Consider the following 14,449-nt stretch of genomic DNA (forward strand, 5'->3'; position numbering starts at 1 on the left):
TCTGCTATATTAATAACAAATATTTTCATAAGCAACTTGTACTAATGTAAAACCATATAGCCTAAACTAGACTTAGGATAGTTTTTAAGAAATAAATTAAATTAAGATCTAATTTGTTGGTCTAAGAAGTAGCCTATAAAAAACAAAAGAAAAGTGTGACTTTGACAACTTTGAGAACCAAAAGTACATCCGTGTTTCCAAGAAAAGACTCTTTGCATACATTTTGCAAAGCTTCACTAACGTAATAATTTGTATTTAGCCTTAAGTTTGAGATGTTATTCAGTTAGCACTTATCTTATTTTTTTTTCTAGGCTAGTTAACACAGTTGAGAGCCAATTATTCCATTAAATACTTGAGTTCAAATCAAATTTAGCAGCTAAGCTAATGCAAACCTAAAATACTCACTTGTCTTGGCAAACAATGTTAGCTGGGCCTCCAGCTACGGCGAGACCGGCGGGGCAGGAGAATTGACAAGTGTCGCCATATTCATATCCCGTGCATTGCGCACTGCCACCGTTTATGAGAGATCGCGGAGGAATTTCACAAGCTGTAAAAATGTCATACTGCATAATAACAGCACTTGATAATTCGGTAGAAAAGAAACAACAGTTAATTAGTGTTACTACCTTCACACCAACTTAAAACGCATACAACGACATGTATCAAATATGATATGCAACGTGTTTTGTAATTCCGTCAAAGTTTTTCCTTCTCGATGATCTGGCCATAGCAGTATATCATAGTAATTAATTAATATAAAGATGAAATAATTAATCAATATATCAACAATCCATCCATAAATAACCAATAAAAACGGCACAGTATTGATTTGTGCGCCCCGATAGCTCAGTTGGTACTTGGTTAGCGCGTGACGTCATGAACGAAGAAGCTTCAAGATCAAGCGGCGCTGGTTTCACTCTCGTGGTGTACGCTTGAGCTTGAGCATTCTAACGACTGCTCTCCATCCAGCGACACCTAATGAATGGAATAATTTCCGGCAACCACACTTCAACAATCGGAAACTTCGCTCTGACAATCTCGGTAACCGGCACTGCGTCAAAAGCCTCTACAAGTATGCAAAACTGCCAGGATTAACTTATCAAGGCTTTGTCAGTCCGAGGATAAAGATTCAAAAACCTAGTCCTTCTTTTGGCGTGTGATCCACTGGAATACAAGCTTATTAAAAAGTGCACAAATTTATACTTTTAGTGCAGTAACGATACTGCAACCAAATCGCTTTTTCTTATCTTTTACGTGCTTTTGGAACTCTTGTCTTAACCTATTATTTGGTACACAATGCACAATTAACTTACTTATCACTGCGCACGTCGGGGGCTCAAAAGCGGTCCAGTAGCCGTCTGCACTGCACCGTGTGTATTTGGATCCACGTTGTTCGAATCCCACGTCGCAAGTGTAGCGACAATGTGATGCAAATCTATTGGTGTCCGTGCATTGTAACTTGCCGTTTTCAGGTGCAGAAAGAAAAGTGCAAAACACTGAAAATAACATTTAAAAACTGTTATTCAGCGTGTTTATCGAAAGATTTTTCATAAAAACGTGAAAAGAAGCCAAGACGTGTAACCTATTAAACCTCTTTTGTTTTGTCTAAATCATTTTTACGGCTCGTGGTGTGCGGCCAATGAAAACAGCCTTTTGAAATAACTTCATATGTTAAGCTCTTCGTCATTTTCGCTCGCAGCTTTGCGTTTGCTGTGTGAAGTTGTAGCCTATCTTTTGCAGCAGACTGCAAAACATACCCAGCTGGATTTCAAGTAGGCGTCATGTATTTCTGGTAATCCAATATAGCCTACTACAACTCTGTTTTAATCAGCCCAGGTCATAGGCACCAAAAATCCAAAAGCCGGAAAAACGTCTATCGGCAGCTTCTTTTAGAGAAAAAAATGTGTTTATGTGTTGTAAACTTTCTCACCTTCAGTTTCACAATGCCTTCCTGTCCATCCGTCTATGCACTCGCACTCGTATTCATTGGGGAGGTCGTGACAAGTAGCTCCGTTCAGGCAAGGATCTGGCTGGCAGTCGTCTGGTGAATTCAGAATTTTAGCTTAATAGGATAATTATTATTAGGATTGTTTAATACAAAAACATCGGAAAAAATTCCATTGTTATTGTCGTTATAACTTTTTCTATCGAGGTAAACTTTTTGTGGAGATTTTCGTTTTCAACAAAACAACTAGTTTCGAACAACACCAGAAATATCTTCTGCATAAAAGATAGATTAATATTCCAACAATTAAAATCACAGACTAATTTTCTTCAAGTTAATTAAATTTTAAATTCTCTATAGGCCTACACAAAAACCGAAATTTATTAAAATACCTTCTGCCACGCAGAATGGGATGATTGGCTCGCTCCACTGCCCTGTGAGCTCACATTCTACCGACTTAAACGCAAATGCGATATACCCATCTTTACACTCCACACGGCACACCGAACCGGCAGAGAATCCATTTGTGCAGGTCAAAACTGTGCCATTGAATTGCGGGATTTCGGTGCATTGTTCTGCAATGATTATTTAAAAGTTATTTAGTTCTTTGAACAATTCTTCAATTCATTGTAAGTTTTCAAGCTGCTTTGAATTGACTTAGGTTTGTTATAATACTTTCTGGAGATTTTTCTCATTAGCCTGCAGAGTGCAAATTAAACAAAGGCGTTTCTGTCTTGTCTTTACAGATCTTTAAAAATGCTTTTTTGTATTTCAAAAACCTATCAAAATGTCAGGATACAATATTTCTTGTACCATAAGTAGCGTGGTGTTATTTTAAGCTGCATTTTTATGAGCAACGTTTAACTTGATTATATGTTGTCTCCTGCATGTTAAAGTGCAAGGTACCCATCACTAACCATGCATTATGTAAGCTTAAATCTATGCAAAGCTAGACAAAATTTCATGTTTCAAAGTAACTTGTCAAACGTAACCACGAACGTAAAAAGTGTTCAAGCTACAGATCAGGCTCCAAGCCTAGAAACTATTCTTGTATCCCTTGAAAATGTGACCACAATTATGCTCCTAAAATACTTGACGGACATTTTCTTAAAAATCTACACTTACTACGCGGAAGACAAACAGGAAAGCTTTCATCCCATTTTCCAGTGTCAAAGCAATTCAGTGTTTCTTCTCCAACTCGATAGAAGCCCTCATCACAAGCAAACTTGCATTGTGAACCAATCTCCTGTTCCCCTTTCCCACTTGTGCATTGATAGCTTCCACGCAGGATAATAGGTTTGGGGCAGAAAGCTAAAGACATATTAAAAATCACAAAGAATCCCGCTGTAGGTTCCTTATAATGTTTTATAGAGCCCGTACAAGCTGTTGTAGGTAAAATATACTGTATGTCTGTATTTCATTCAAGACAAAGGTTTTCGTTTACATACAACAGAATCTGCAAGAAATTGTGCCCATTTGAATCAGGTTGAGAAATGCTTACGCGGAAGAGTTGTCATAGGCTTTTCTGGGGACCGGAACCGATCAAGCCATCCAAGAATGTGGCCACAAGTGCTGCCAGGTCCGTTGCACAAGTCTCCCTCACAGCAGCATCTAGAAAAAACTTTTTTTTTTATAAAGTTTTTAAAGAAATGTAAGTTACAACCAATTGCACGAGTAGCTTGCTTTACTATAACACAAGTTCATTTCAACCGTATGTATGTACATGGTTTGTAGCAGGTCTACTGCAATCTGGGTTTGTTTGCGTTTATCGTCGTGACTGGTGAGAGCCTTGGTACGACATTTCAAAGGGCGCCGGTTCAATACCGCTCAAGCGCGTGCGGGTGTATCTTTAGCAGAACACTTAAAGCCATGAAGGTAGACAAGAAGATTGGCTTCCTTGCTTTCCCGTTCACTTAATTTAAATCTTTAACCACCGGGTTTAGGTCTGCAGACAACAAAAGATAATCTAACAATTCCAGATGCTTTGTGAATAACATTTTAGTCACTTGCATCTTAGGGAAAATGATCATCATGTCATGACACAGTACAAGTATTCGTAATACTTCACTTAAAAAATATCATTTAACTCACCTGCAAACATCGGGAGGATCAACGTTCAAGCGGTTGCTAGGCTTGCATTGGGTTGTGAGGTCCTAAAACGACAGGAATAAGATTAACTCCTTTTATCTATAGATTTTATAGCATCATCAGTATAATGGTTTCCCGAACCGTATCTTATGCTATGTTATTTCATAATCATTGCTAAAGGTGAAAATAAAAAATAACTGGCTATCCCATGATGTACTGTATAACTAGATTACGGTAGACCTGAGTGCTGAAGTCGAAACGAATCCAATGTGAAATGATTGTCAAGCCAAAGATAAATAAGATTATAGAACTGCCCATCATTTGAACAAAATTTTTGAAACAATATCTCCTGTTCAAGCCTACCACAAGCTTTTAATATAAGAAATAAACTCAACAACATTAAAAGCAATAATTAACTTTCTCTACTTTTAAGATTAAAGAAATTATTTTCACAAATCAACATCATCTTCAAAAAGCGTCTTGACATAATTTGTGAGAAATGTTTGAGAGTAGATTCTTAGGGTTCACCTGTGATTCGCTGTTGTTACAAGCGGTCACTTGTTTGCATTGCAGGGTTGCCCTGTACCATTCCGGTTCCCTGGAATTGGTGTTGGTGAACGAACGGCGACGAACCTCGTTCAAACATCCTCCAGAGTGCGCTGGACATTCGATATATTGGTCGCACTCGTCACGCGAGATTGCGTCATGACAGCTGTAGCATCGATGGACTGAGACGCAAAAATACTTCTATAATAATCGTAAAAGTATACAAACCATTGTGCTGCATAAAGACTTGTTACTGCTGCTTCATTCTTTTTGAACTACTTATTAATTTGGTTTGCTTAGCTCAAGGTCCAGATTATTGCAATCATACAATGGCTTGCCATCTCAAGATAATAGAGAAATTCATCTTTCACACAAAAGTATAAAACAAAATGTTCACTGGCATAATGTGGTTTGAAAATTACTTACATTAAAAAATATTTTAACTGTGTGTTCAACTTACGTGTGTAGATAGGTTCCGACCGTTTCACAGCTGAGTTTCTCTTCTTCCATTTGGCACGTATGCTGAAGGTGTAGGGGGTTTTAGGGGTGAGTTCCTTAGCTGTAAAGCGACGTTGGTACCCTCGGATGGCAGTGTCTGCAAAAGAAGAAGAAATTAAATTGAACTGTAATAAAAATGTAATAATTAATCATATAAAAACATTGAAATGTATGTTGCGTTGACTATGACAAACAAGTAAAATTATTTCAAACTTAAAAGAACCAATTTCTAGAAATGGATTGTGTGTTGCAGGTATTGATAATGTGAAATTTATATCTTGCTAACTTGACAATCAATCGATGTTTTGTGCAAACTTTTGTTACAACTGGAAGTTATAAATCTCTCCATATGGTCTGTTAGAAATACACTTATCTGTTAGAAAATTTTTAGCCAAGCTACAGTCATAAGCAAGTGTTGTTGGATGGATACGCACGAAAGAGTATTTACTGTAAGTGTTTTGATTCTTCGCAAACTCAATGGAGCTACAGTTTAAAATACAACAAAATTTATTCTTAAGGTTCTGCAAATAAAGCAGCGCAACGCACGTGTTTTTAAATTCGGTCATTGAAGGTGAAATCCTAATAGTGTGATGGAACGTTTGCCAAATTTTATGTAACATTATTTCGAGAAACTAGAATCAGAACTGTCAATCATTAAACTAAACTGGTGCCAGATCTTTTTCCACCCAGCACAAAAAAATTAAACGAGTTGATATCAGGACATTTGACCTCTGCCAAGCACTTTAAATCCCAATTACCGTCCGTGTCTTGGCAAGAATGTTTAGTACATAGCCATGGAGAAGCATGTATACGCAGCTTTCAATGTTATTTAAATTGCTTCGAATTACTTCAAGACACAGTTTAACATTATGGCCTATACTTTTAAAACATCTCAATCAATTTTTATTTGTAGTCCAACAAACGAGGCCAATTCATTTTGAAAACATAGTTGAAGATGTTTTTTTGATAAACAATCTTTGCATCTGAATTGCACAAATGATTATTCCGCTTTTTAAACTTCCACTTGTCCTTTTACAATGTCAGTCACTTTTCTCAATCGGAATGTTATGGCTTTTAAGTAAATAGGAAATTACATTGCATCAGAGGCCATGAGCTAATCATGGACAAGATGAAAAGATTTGCCGCAATGACATGGGCTTTTTGTAATTTACAATGTCTGCAATCTCACCAACAACAATAACCCCGGTGCTGCTGTCTCTAACAGTGATGACAAAGCGATCTTGTGTTCTTCTGGTAGAGTAGTAGGGAAGACGGAAGCCCCAAGTGATGTTGGTTGCGTGGACACTTTTTACAACAATATTTTTGACCGCAGGAACAGCTGAAACAAAACAACGACATTGCTGATTTAGTCAAATCCGCTTTAATAATTACTGCCTTTGTAATTGTGCTAATAGGCAGTTAGGAGGCCATTATACACCGCGTTCTACTGGTAGGTACATTAATTCAAGTGATAAAAAGGTGTATATTTCTTCAATTTTTAAATTATTAAATTAACTTAATATTTTGCAAATGATCAAACTGACATTTAAACTATACATTATAATAAAAATCATTTTCCGTACCTTGATCTACCTGTTGTCACACAGATATCAATATCATTTCTAAAAGCTTTTAAATCATCAAGTCATATACTTTATGCAAAAACAAAATATATAGCCTTTTGAAATTATGTTTTACAATTAAAGCAAAATAAATAACAAAATATACTGTATTTTCTTGAGTTGGCTTAATTTCATTCATTGGTTTGGTTTTTGAATCTTTATCCTCGGACTGACAAAGCCTTGATTGGTTATTCCTGGTAGTTTCGCATACTTGTAGAGTCTCTTGACACAGGGCCGGTTACCAAGATTGGCAGAGTGAAGTTTTCCTATTGTTGCAGCGTTGTTGCCAGGGAATTATTCCATTCACTTTTTGCCGCTGAATGGAGAGCAGTCCTGAAATGCGTTGCTCAAGCGCACACCCCGAGAGCCGAACCAGTGCGCGTGATCTTGAGTCGGGTGCGTAACCACTGAGCTAACGGGGCAGACAATCATTCTATGTAATGTTGCACTAAATGGTCAAATTCGATCAAATCAAATCAAAAGATTAAGTTGATGGATTTAATGTAAGCTGCTATAACATTAAAATCAACAGCTTGCTAAATAAGCATGCTTAAGCTGACTTAAATGAAGTTAATTCCATTGTTTGCACTTAGCATGCAACTGGATTGTTTTTATCAAGGAACGTTTGTTCCAAGTACATTCTACAATATACTGCTTCTATTTTTTTACAAAAGATATTTTTCTCCAACAAAATACTGCTTCTGTGTTTTTACAAAAGCTATTTTACTCCATCAAACAAACAATATCGTTTACCTGTGTATACAGTTAAATTAACTTTGGACGAAGACTTTAAAATTCTCCCCTGAGGCCCCACGACGTTGGTCCAAGCACTTATGACGTAACCTGTGGAAGGCTTCAGATCACGGATGGTCATCATCCTTAAAGCGTTGAAGTTTGGAAGCCTGCGCGCCATCCTTGGAGGATCCCAAAGTTTTCTGATTGAAAAAGAAAAAAAATTTAATTTCTTTGATCTTGTAAAATGCTGCCAAATTGTTTGTCAGCTACAGATTGAATTAACAATCTGCTCTTGTGCTGGTAGATCTGTGTTTGATTCCAGGTAGGGTCATGCCGAAGATTTAAAAACGGCACCGATGGTGTTCTTTCTTGCATAACGCAGTGAGGATAAATCGAGTAATAATGTGATGATATCGTAAATCTGATATAAAAGTCGAAACTGTGCTCTGTTACTTAAAGCCCTCAACAGTTGTAGAGCGACAATAAATAATATAATAACACAATTATAGATTTAAATCATTAACAAACAAGTCTATAAACTCTTTTGCAATACAAAAGTCGTTGAACAAGACACTAATCAATGCTTATGATTTCTTAGGAATTTGGCGAATGAAATTGGAGCAGGATATCACTTTTGAAACAGTAAAGAGCTTGTCGTGCCGATGTTGGTACTGATACCAACGTCATTGATGGGTTTCCGTCTGTCGAGATTGCCAGAGGCGTTTTTTATGATTTTTGGTAACAAAGATACGATGTATTTTGCTCAACACGAAGAATCATAAGCGCAGCGGTAAGGTATGTAATGACATTGATCACCTGTAGCTCATGGAGTAATGGCTGACTTGTCCCTTGTTTTTTGGCATAACAACAAATAATTTTACAGAATTTATTGTCGCCGACTTGAGTCTCAGTCTCCTTGGTCTTCTTGGCTCTAGGAAAACATAATAAATTTGTTGAAAACGTCAAAAGATTTTGGACCAACTAGTTTCTGTAGTTTTTAAAACTATTTGTAGAATATGACAATTGAAAAGAGATTTGAACTTAAAGCACAATATAAAACAAACATTAATTGTTTATCAATGTTGCTTTCAAATCTTTGTCTTCAAAGCACAAGTTCAAACACATAAACTCTTACTGGTGACAAAAGACTTGAGAATTCTTTGGGAATATTTTGTTCTTTTATCTTTTGTTGAAACAACTCTTATCCTGCAAATCAAAACGGATAAGTTTAGGCTTAATTTTAAATAGCTTTTAATTTTTTATATTTCTAATATTTTCTTCAAAAAGAAAACTCTGAAGTAGATTATTTGAATATTGTTTAAAAAAAGTTTACATTAGTGGTCTGATATTTTTAGATATCAATTTCAATGCTCATTACAGCTTAGTGAGTTTCTTCGTCCAAACATTATTATAGGACGACTTGCCTGTATTGCGTCCCAGCAGATAGTCCACGAGCAAGAAAAGGAATAGATCCTTTTGGAATTCTTAATTTTATTCCAGGGATGGTATTTTTGTTAATTCTGATTGGAGCGACCCGGATTCCTTTCGATGGCTGTACGGTGACCGTGAAGAAGTTGGCAGAGTGATTTTTTGCGTCTGAAAAATAAAAACGTAAAACTACTCTCCTACTATCTTTTTCAAATATTAGTGGCCACTTTTTGTTGCATTCCATTTTACTTGATACGTTTCACAGGTTACAATTTATCTTTGGGTATTATACCACTCACTGCAACTGCATGTATATTCCATGAAAGATAATATTTGAACCATTTTGACTTTTAAAAAATGCTTGTTCAACGCCGTGAAATGTCTGTCACATTGTTTCAGGACATAACACATGTATTAAAGGGTGTTGTCTAAAGCCAGGTTTGATTCTCGATATACATTGAAACGCTGATGACATATAGTTAGGTTCTTGCAAGTCATAAATACCAAGAAAAAATGTGAAGCTTATCTGTGTAATTTTCTTGATAAAATCTAAAATAAATACTGTGTAAGTTCATATGAAACACGCAGTGCATGTAAGATGTTCCACAATAACCAGAGATGTTTTTTGCTTAGAAATCACAGCAAAAACAACAAGAAAATTTTTTAACGCATATCATAATATTACAAAAATTTGCCTCTTATTTGACATGCTTCACCAGAGAGATGAAAGGATTTCACTTGGCTAATAGAAAACGGAGAAAAGAAATAGACTTGTGATTAACTTTGTAGATATGAAATATTGGTAAAAAAAAACTATATTGTAGCTCAAATCTTAAACCGAACGTAACTATAGAAATATTCGTTACATCCAATGTGAAAAAATTCAAGTTAAATTTGTTTGCTTTTTGCATGAATACCAGCAGTTATCAGGATAGTTCCAGTTTTACTTTACATAGATTATACAGTACAACTGTTAATTCAAAATATTTTTTGAGTTTGCATTCTTTTTGATCGTTTTTTTATTCCATTTAACGCATGTTTTATTTGCTTTTTGATTTCAAGAGTTTTTAGTGCTCTATTTTTGCTAGTAGTGTTGAAGGTGACAGAAGCGCCGCTTTCACTGACATCTCGTGTACGTCAGAAGTCAAACAACACGGGAAGTAAATTAGCGCCTTTGTAGAGACCGTGGGTGTAATTCATAACCTCGCTCTTAGAATATCAACAATTATTCTTGCAAACCCACTTGAAATTTGACAGAAATTATTCTAATGCTAACGCCTGAGAACTTCAGCACCTTGTACAAATATTGCCAATTTTAACCTAATTCCGGTTTTTGAATAACCGACGAGCAAAATTATAGGAAAAAAACTAGACACCTATAATAGGAGACATTACCGGTTTATCAATCATGGAAAATGAATGTGTCTGGAAATACATTTTGTTATTTTTTTTCTCTTTAAATCTGTTTGGCTACAGTGGGGTAAATGCAATACGTACCACGCACTAACTGTAATGATTTACTTCTGAAAATATAATCGACAATGAAAGTAATGTCTTTCTAATGATGCGACGTTTACTTATGCAACTACAGCTGGCAATCAGGGAAATAAGTTTCAACCATTTGAATCTAACAAAAACCGAGCAAAGGGGATATTTTCTTGTCACTAAAATATGGTGAGGTTAGTGCGCTGAAAGCTTTTGGAAAAACTTTGAATTTACTTCTGTAATCATGCAATCATAACGACTGTAGTGACCACTGTTTTGAGAAATAACATTGTGTGAGTGTGACACATGCAGTTCGTTATTACGTTGAAGAAACGTAATTATGATATTACCTTTGAAAGTAATAAGAGCCGCAGTTGAAGTCAGGAGACGAACTCGGACGTTTCTGATTGATGGTTGGGAATCCACGAGTTTGATGACTCGCGACCCTGGAAAACCAGGATTCCTGAGGCCAACTCGACTCATTTCTTTGAGAAACATCCTGGCAAAAAAAGTAAAGAATTTAAATTATGGAAAAAATAAACAAACAAAATTAAACTAACAAAATAAATTATTAGAAGATAAAATGAAAGAACGTTTTTTTAGAAAATATGAATTTTGATCGAAGTCAGTCAAAAAATATTGAAATGTTCCAAATGTAAAATGATACGATTGGCGACCATCGCCAACTGATAGCTGTTTCTTAAAATCATTTTTATCTGAAAACTAGGAGCATCATCACAACAAAGTCTGGTATTCAATGCAAAGGAGAATAAGTCTATGTGAGATAAGAATGAAACTACGATGTTTCCATCTACAAGCGTATAGTGCTGGACTCAATAAGACGTTTGGTATTTGCTTGTTGTATCAGTCTGATGCTCAGTTGTTGAAGATTTAGATTAAATGGAGGAAAGGACAAGATAAGCAATATAGTACTGCAGGCAGTTGCAAACCGTTTTGGCCTAAATACCCTCATCATTGCAGTAGGCATACGAGGTATGACCATGAGGCTGTAAACTCCGCGTGGCGATTTTCCAATTTGCGACCAATCATTATCAAATATTATGTAGTTGTTTTAATGCTTTAAATTTAAACATAAGAAAGCATGATCATGCACTGTGAAATGAAACAAGTGTTAAGTGTAGCAGATCTAATTGTTCACGTAATATATTTTAAGCCGATATTGTCCAGTCTTATCAACATTAGTGAACAACGATTGCTACACCATTTTGAAATATAATTGATTCAATTTCAACTTACTGTCTGTTGCATAAGTCATTATTGCAGCAAGACCGACATACGCTAGGTGGAAGGTTTCTAGAAGATTCTAGATTCTTTTCACTCAAAATGGTTTGCACCGATGGACTGCATTGGATGTAGTTCTAAATAATTGAGAAATACTAAGTGAAAAAATATTCACAAGAGCAATCAAGTTTTGTTTTAAACTTCTTTTCAAATCTTCACTGATCTCATTGAATTTACATTGCCGAATTAACCAATTTTTCTATTAAGGAAAAACAAATCGTTTCCGAATGAAAATTCTCCAAATAAAAACATTAAGGTGTATCAGATTGTTTGTTTTCAAAGCCTCAAAATCAGACGGACAAAGGGACAAGACTATCTTTTTGCAAAATTTCCTAAAATTGAAATACGATGTAAGAATATAGTTAATGTTACAATTTTCTTACTGAAAAATTTAGTGCTCTTCACTTCATTCTTGCCAGACAACAGTTATTTCAGTGGGATTGTAGTGACATTAAATATGAAATTATTCATCAGTGTATCTTTTCGCAGACGATCGAATTACAACTAAGTGTATCCCAGTAAGGTGGCACGGGCCGACACAGACGTCGTAGCGGAAGACTAAAACTTAAATCTTTTTCATTCAATACTTAAAATTTTTATTGCTCATTATGAAACAAAAGTATTGTGCGATAAAACATATCAATGTTGGCTGGGGATAGTGAAGATGACAATCACTGATGCCTGTATCAAAGTATGCTACTTTTGTATTCTTTGTTCTTCGCGTCACCTCAGAATTATTTTGATGATTCAAAAACATGTCAATTTAAATGGTTTTAATATCTGCATTATTTTGAATTTTTACAAGAGCAACTAAGTATCAGGTTTTTGTGATAAAAGTTAAGTGTTGATCAATTTTAATTAATATTCAATTTACAAATTAAATACCACGGAAATGTTATTAAAATACAATTCAATATTGACAAAAATGCAGCACTTTTTGGCATTGGCAAGGTCCGTGTTTGTGTTAATTAATTAGGCTATAAGCCTACAAAATTCTTTCAACCTTCCAGACGCAAAACAATGTTAAATCACATTTTAAATAGGTGGGCGGAAACTAATAAAAAAGTTAAAAATTTATTTGTGAAGTAGCTTGCTTTTCTTCCCACTGCTATGTACTTAGTATAAACCATTGATTTGCAACCTGTGTACCACGGAACCGGCAACTGGTACTAGGAGTAGGTTTGTAGCTTTTTTGGTCGATTTGATCATTGGGTAAGTTTCGAAATCTTCACACAAAAATCTAACAGTAACCTGACCGGCTGGATGTTTTACTTTTCACTAATTTTGTGTTAAATTACTTGTTTGCTGCTCTCAGTGCACGCTTCAAATTGCTGACATCTTTTTGTTATCCGAAGGATTCCATTTTCCATCCGGACCACATTCTCGCATCCATTTGATCCTGGAGGACAACGCACTGACTTGCGACACAAGGAGTTGTCGTTTACACCGTTACAGGTGAAACAACGAAGACCTGAATCAAAAAAACAGTTTGTTAGAAGTTTAATCACACCAACTACTAAAGAGCAGAGAAAATATTAATTTGATAACATTTTTCATTTTGAAGCGATTACATTTTTTTTTTATCACAAACGAGTTTGAACTCTGAACGGAAAGCACTGGAGAACGTTTACTGTATTTTATGTAAGCCAAAATTTTGCAACAGTTGAGTTTTTTGTTAATAACAAAATAACAAAAAATTTCCTGCTTTAATTAAACACTCAAAACAAAATTTTTATTTTACGACTCGCAGTTTTAATTTTGCTTTGAAGCATGTCACATTGTCACAACAAACAAAATAACAACTTTTTTGATTTTTAAAGAAAAGACTAAACACTTAGAAAAAGTGCTTACAACTTTCATTACCTGAAGCAAGTCCAATGGAACAAATTATGAAACTTAGTAAGAAACTAAGTTCTTTTAGTTTCATTTTGTTATTCTATTAATGTATATCAGACAATCTGGAAATGTAGGAAAGCTTGTTTGGAAATGATCGAATATTCTCAATTGGATATTTACAATATTTTGCAATAAATCTCTATTATAAGTATGACTGCTTACTTTATGCATGGCTACCTAAAGGCCCATGGCATGGCTCCAAGTGGCCATGCTTCATGCCACAAACATGACTTATACTAAACTCAAATAAATTTGTTAACTTTGTCAATTAATGCATCTACTGTACAGCTTCATTTTTAGGAAGCAAGTAGAAAATCTTCCTTTTACAAATGCAACCTCACACCCTACAGAACTTTTCATCACTATCGCTATTTCTCACTGGCACCTTCAAGTCGAAGACAGTCATTTATATTTGAAACATCTTTTGGTTAACTGACGTCACGATCTGTCAACGTTTTTCCTAAACATTTTTGTTGTCTCGCTGAATGATCACATGACATGAAAAACGTTGTTCACGCTTAAAACGTTTTTCAAAATAGTGGATCTATCTTACATTATGAAAATTTTTATACCTTTTATTTGCAACCTTTTAAGCAACAATTAAAAAAATATTACTTTTTTTCTTCAACACTGCTTTGACATTGTCCGCTTTGTAAAGCGCAGGGAGCACCACACATAATATTGAGCTGCATAGAAAGAGACATTTTTATTAATTGTTATTATGGCTGATTGGATGTTATATCTTTTAACTTTTTCAAATTGTAGTGGTAATCGCTTTGCTGATTAGGGATAGTTTTTATCGGCCTAAAAATTGACTTTAAACTTAATAAAATTGACTTTATTGAGCTAACGAAAATTTGACTAAATGAATCATTGTTTCTTGCATATATTAGAAATAAGACTG

General features: G+C 35.2%; 1 protein-coding gene across 1 annotated transcript; it reads right to left on the minus strand.

The window, feature by feature from the left end:
- Positions 1–401: 401 nt before the first annotated feature.
- Positions 402–13,951, minus strand: LOC145775508 (uncharacterized). The gene is made up of 18 exons (XM_082586803.1): positions 13,894–13,951; positions 12,948–13,120; positions 11,605–11,726; positions 10,698–10,846; positions 8,859–9,030; positions 8,570–8,640; positions 8,251–8,365; positions 7,453–7,634; positions 6,267–6,416; positions 5,040–5,174; positions 4,562–4,761; positions 4,037–4,098; positions 3,447–3,556; positions 3,071–3,256; positions 2,338–2,520; positions 1,931–2,041; positions 1,314–1,496; positions 402–547 (listed from the first exon to the last, which is right to left on the minus strand). The coding sequence occupies exons 1-18, from the start codon at positions 13,949–13,951 to the stop codon at positions 402–404; spliced, it is 2,508 nt and encodes an 835-aa protein (XP_082442929.1).
- Between the last annotated feature and the right edge of the window lie 498 nt (positions 13,952–14,449).

Source organism: Aplidium turbinatum, chromosome 8 (assembly GCF_918807975.1).
Source record: "Aplidium turbinatum chromosome 8, kaAplTurb1.1, whole genome shotgun sequence".
NCBI lineage: Eukaryota > Metazoa > Chordata > Ascidiacea > Aplousobranchia > Polyclinidae > Aplidium > Aplidium turbinatum.

What these genes read in the sequence shown, in the direction of transcription:
- LOC145775508 (XM_082586803.1), bottom strand. Translation starts at nt 13,951, where the DNA reads ATGACTGTCTTCGACTTGAAGGTGCCAGTGAGAAATAGCGATAGTGAT. An exon ending in TCTGCTGGGACGCAATACAG is followed by an intron (nt 8,641 to 8,858) that starts GCAAGTCGTCCT and finishes TTTGATTTGCAG; the next exon opens with GATAAGAGTTGTTTCAACAA. An exon ending in CCCATTCTGCGTGGCAGAAG is followed by an intron (nt 2,042 to 2,337) that starts GTATTTTAATAA and finishes TGAATTCACCAG; the next exon opens with ACGACTGCCAGCCAGATCCT.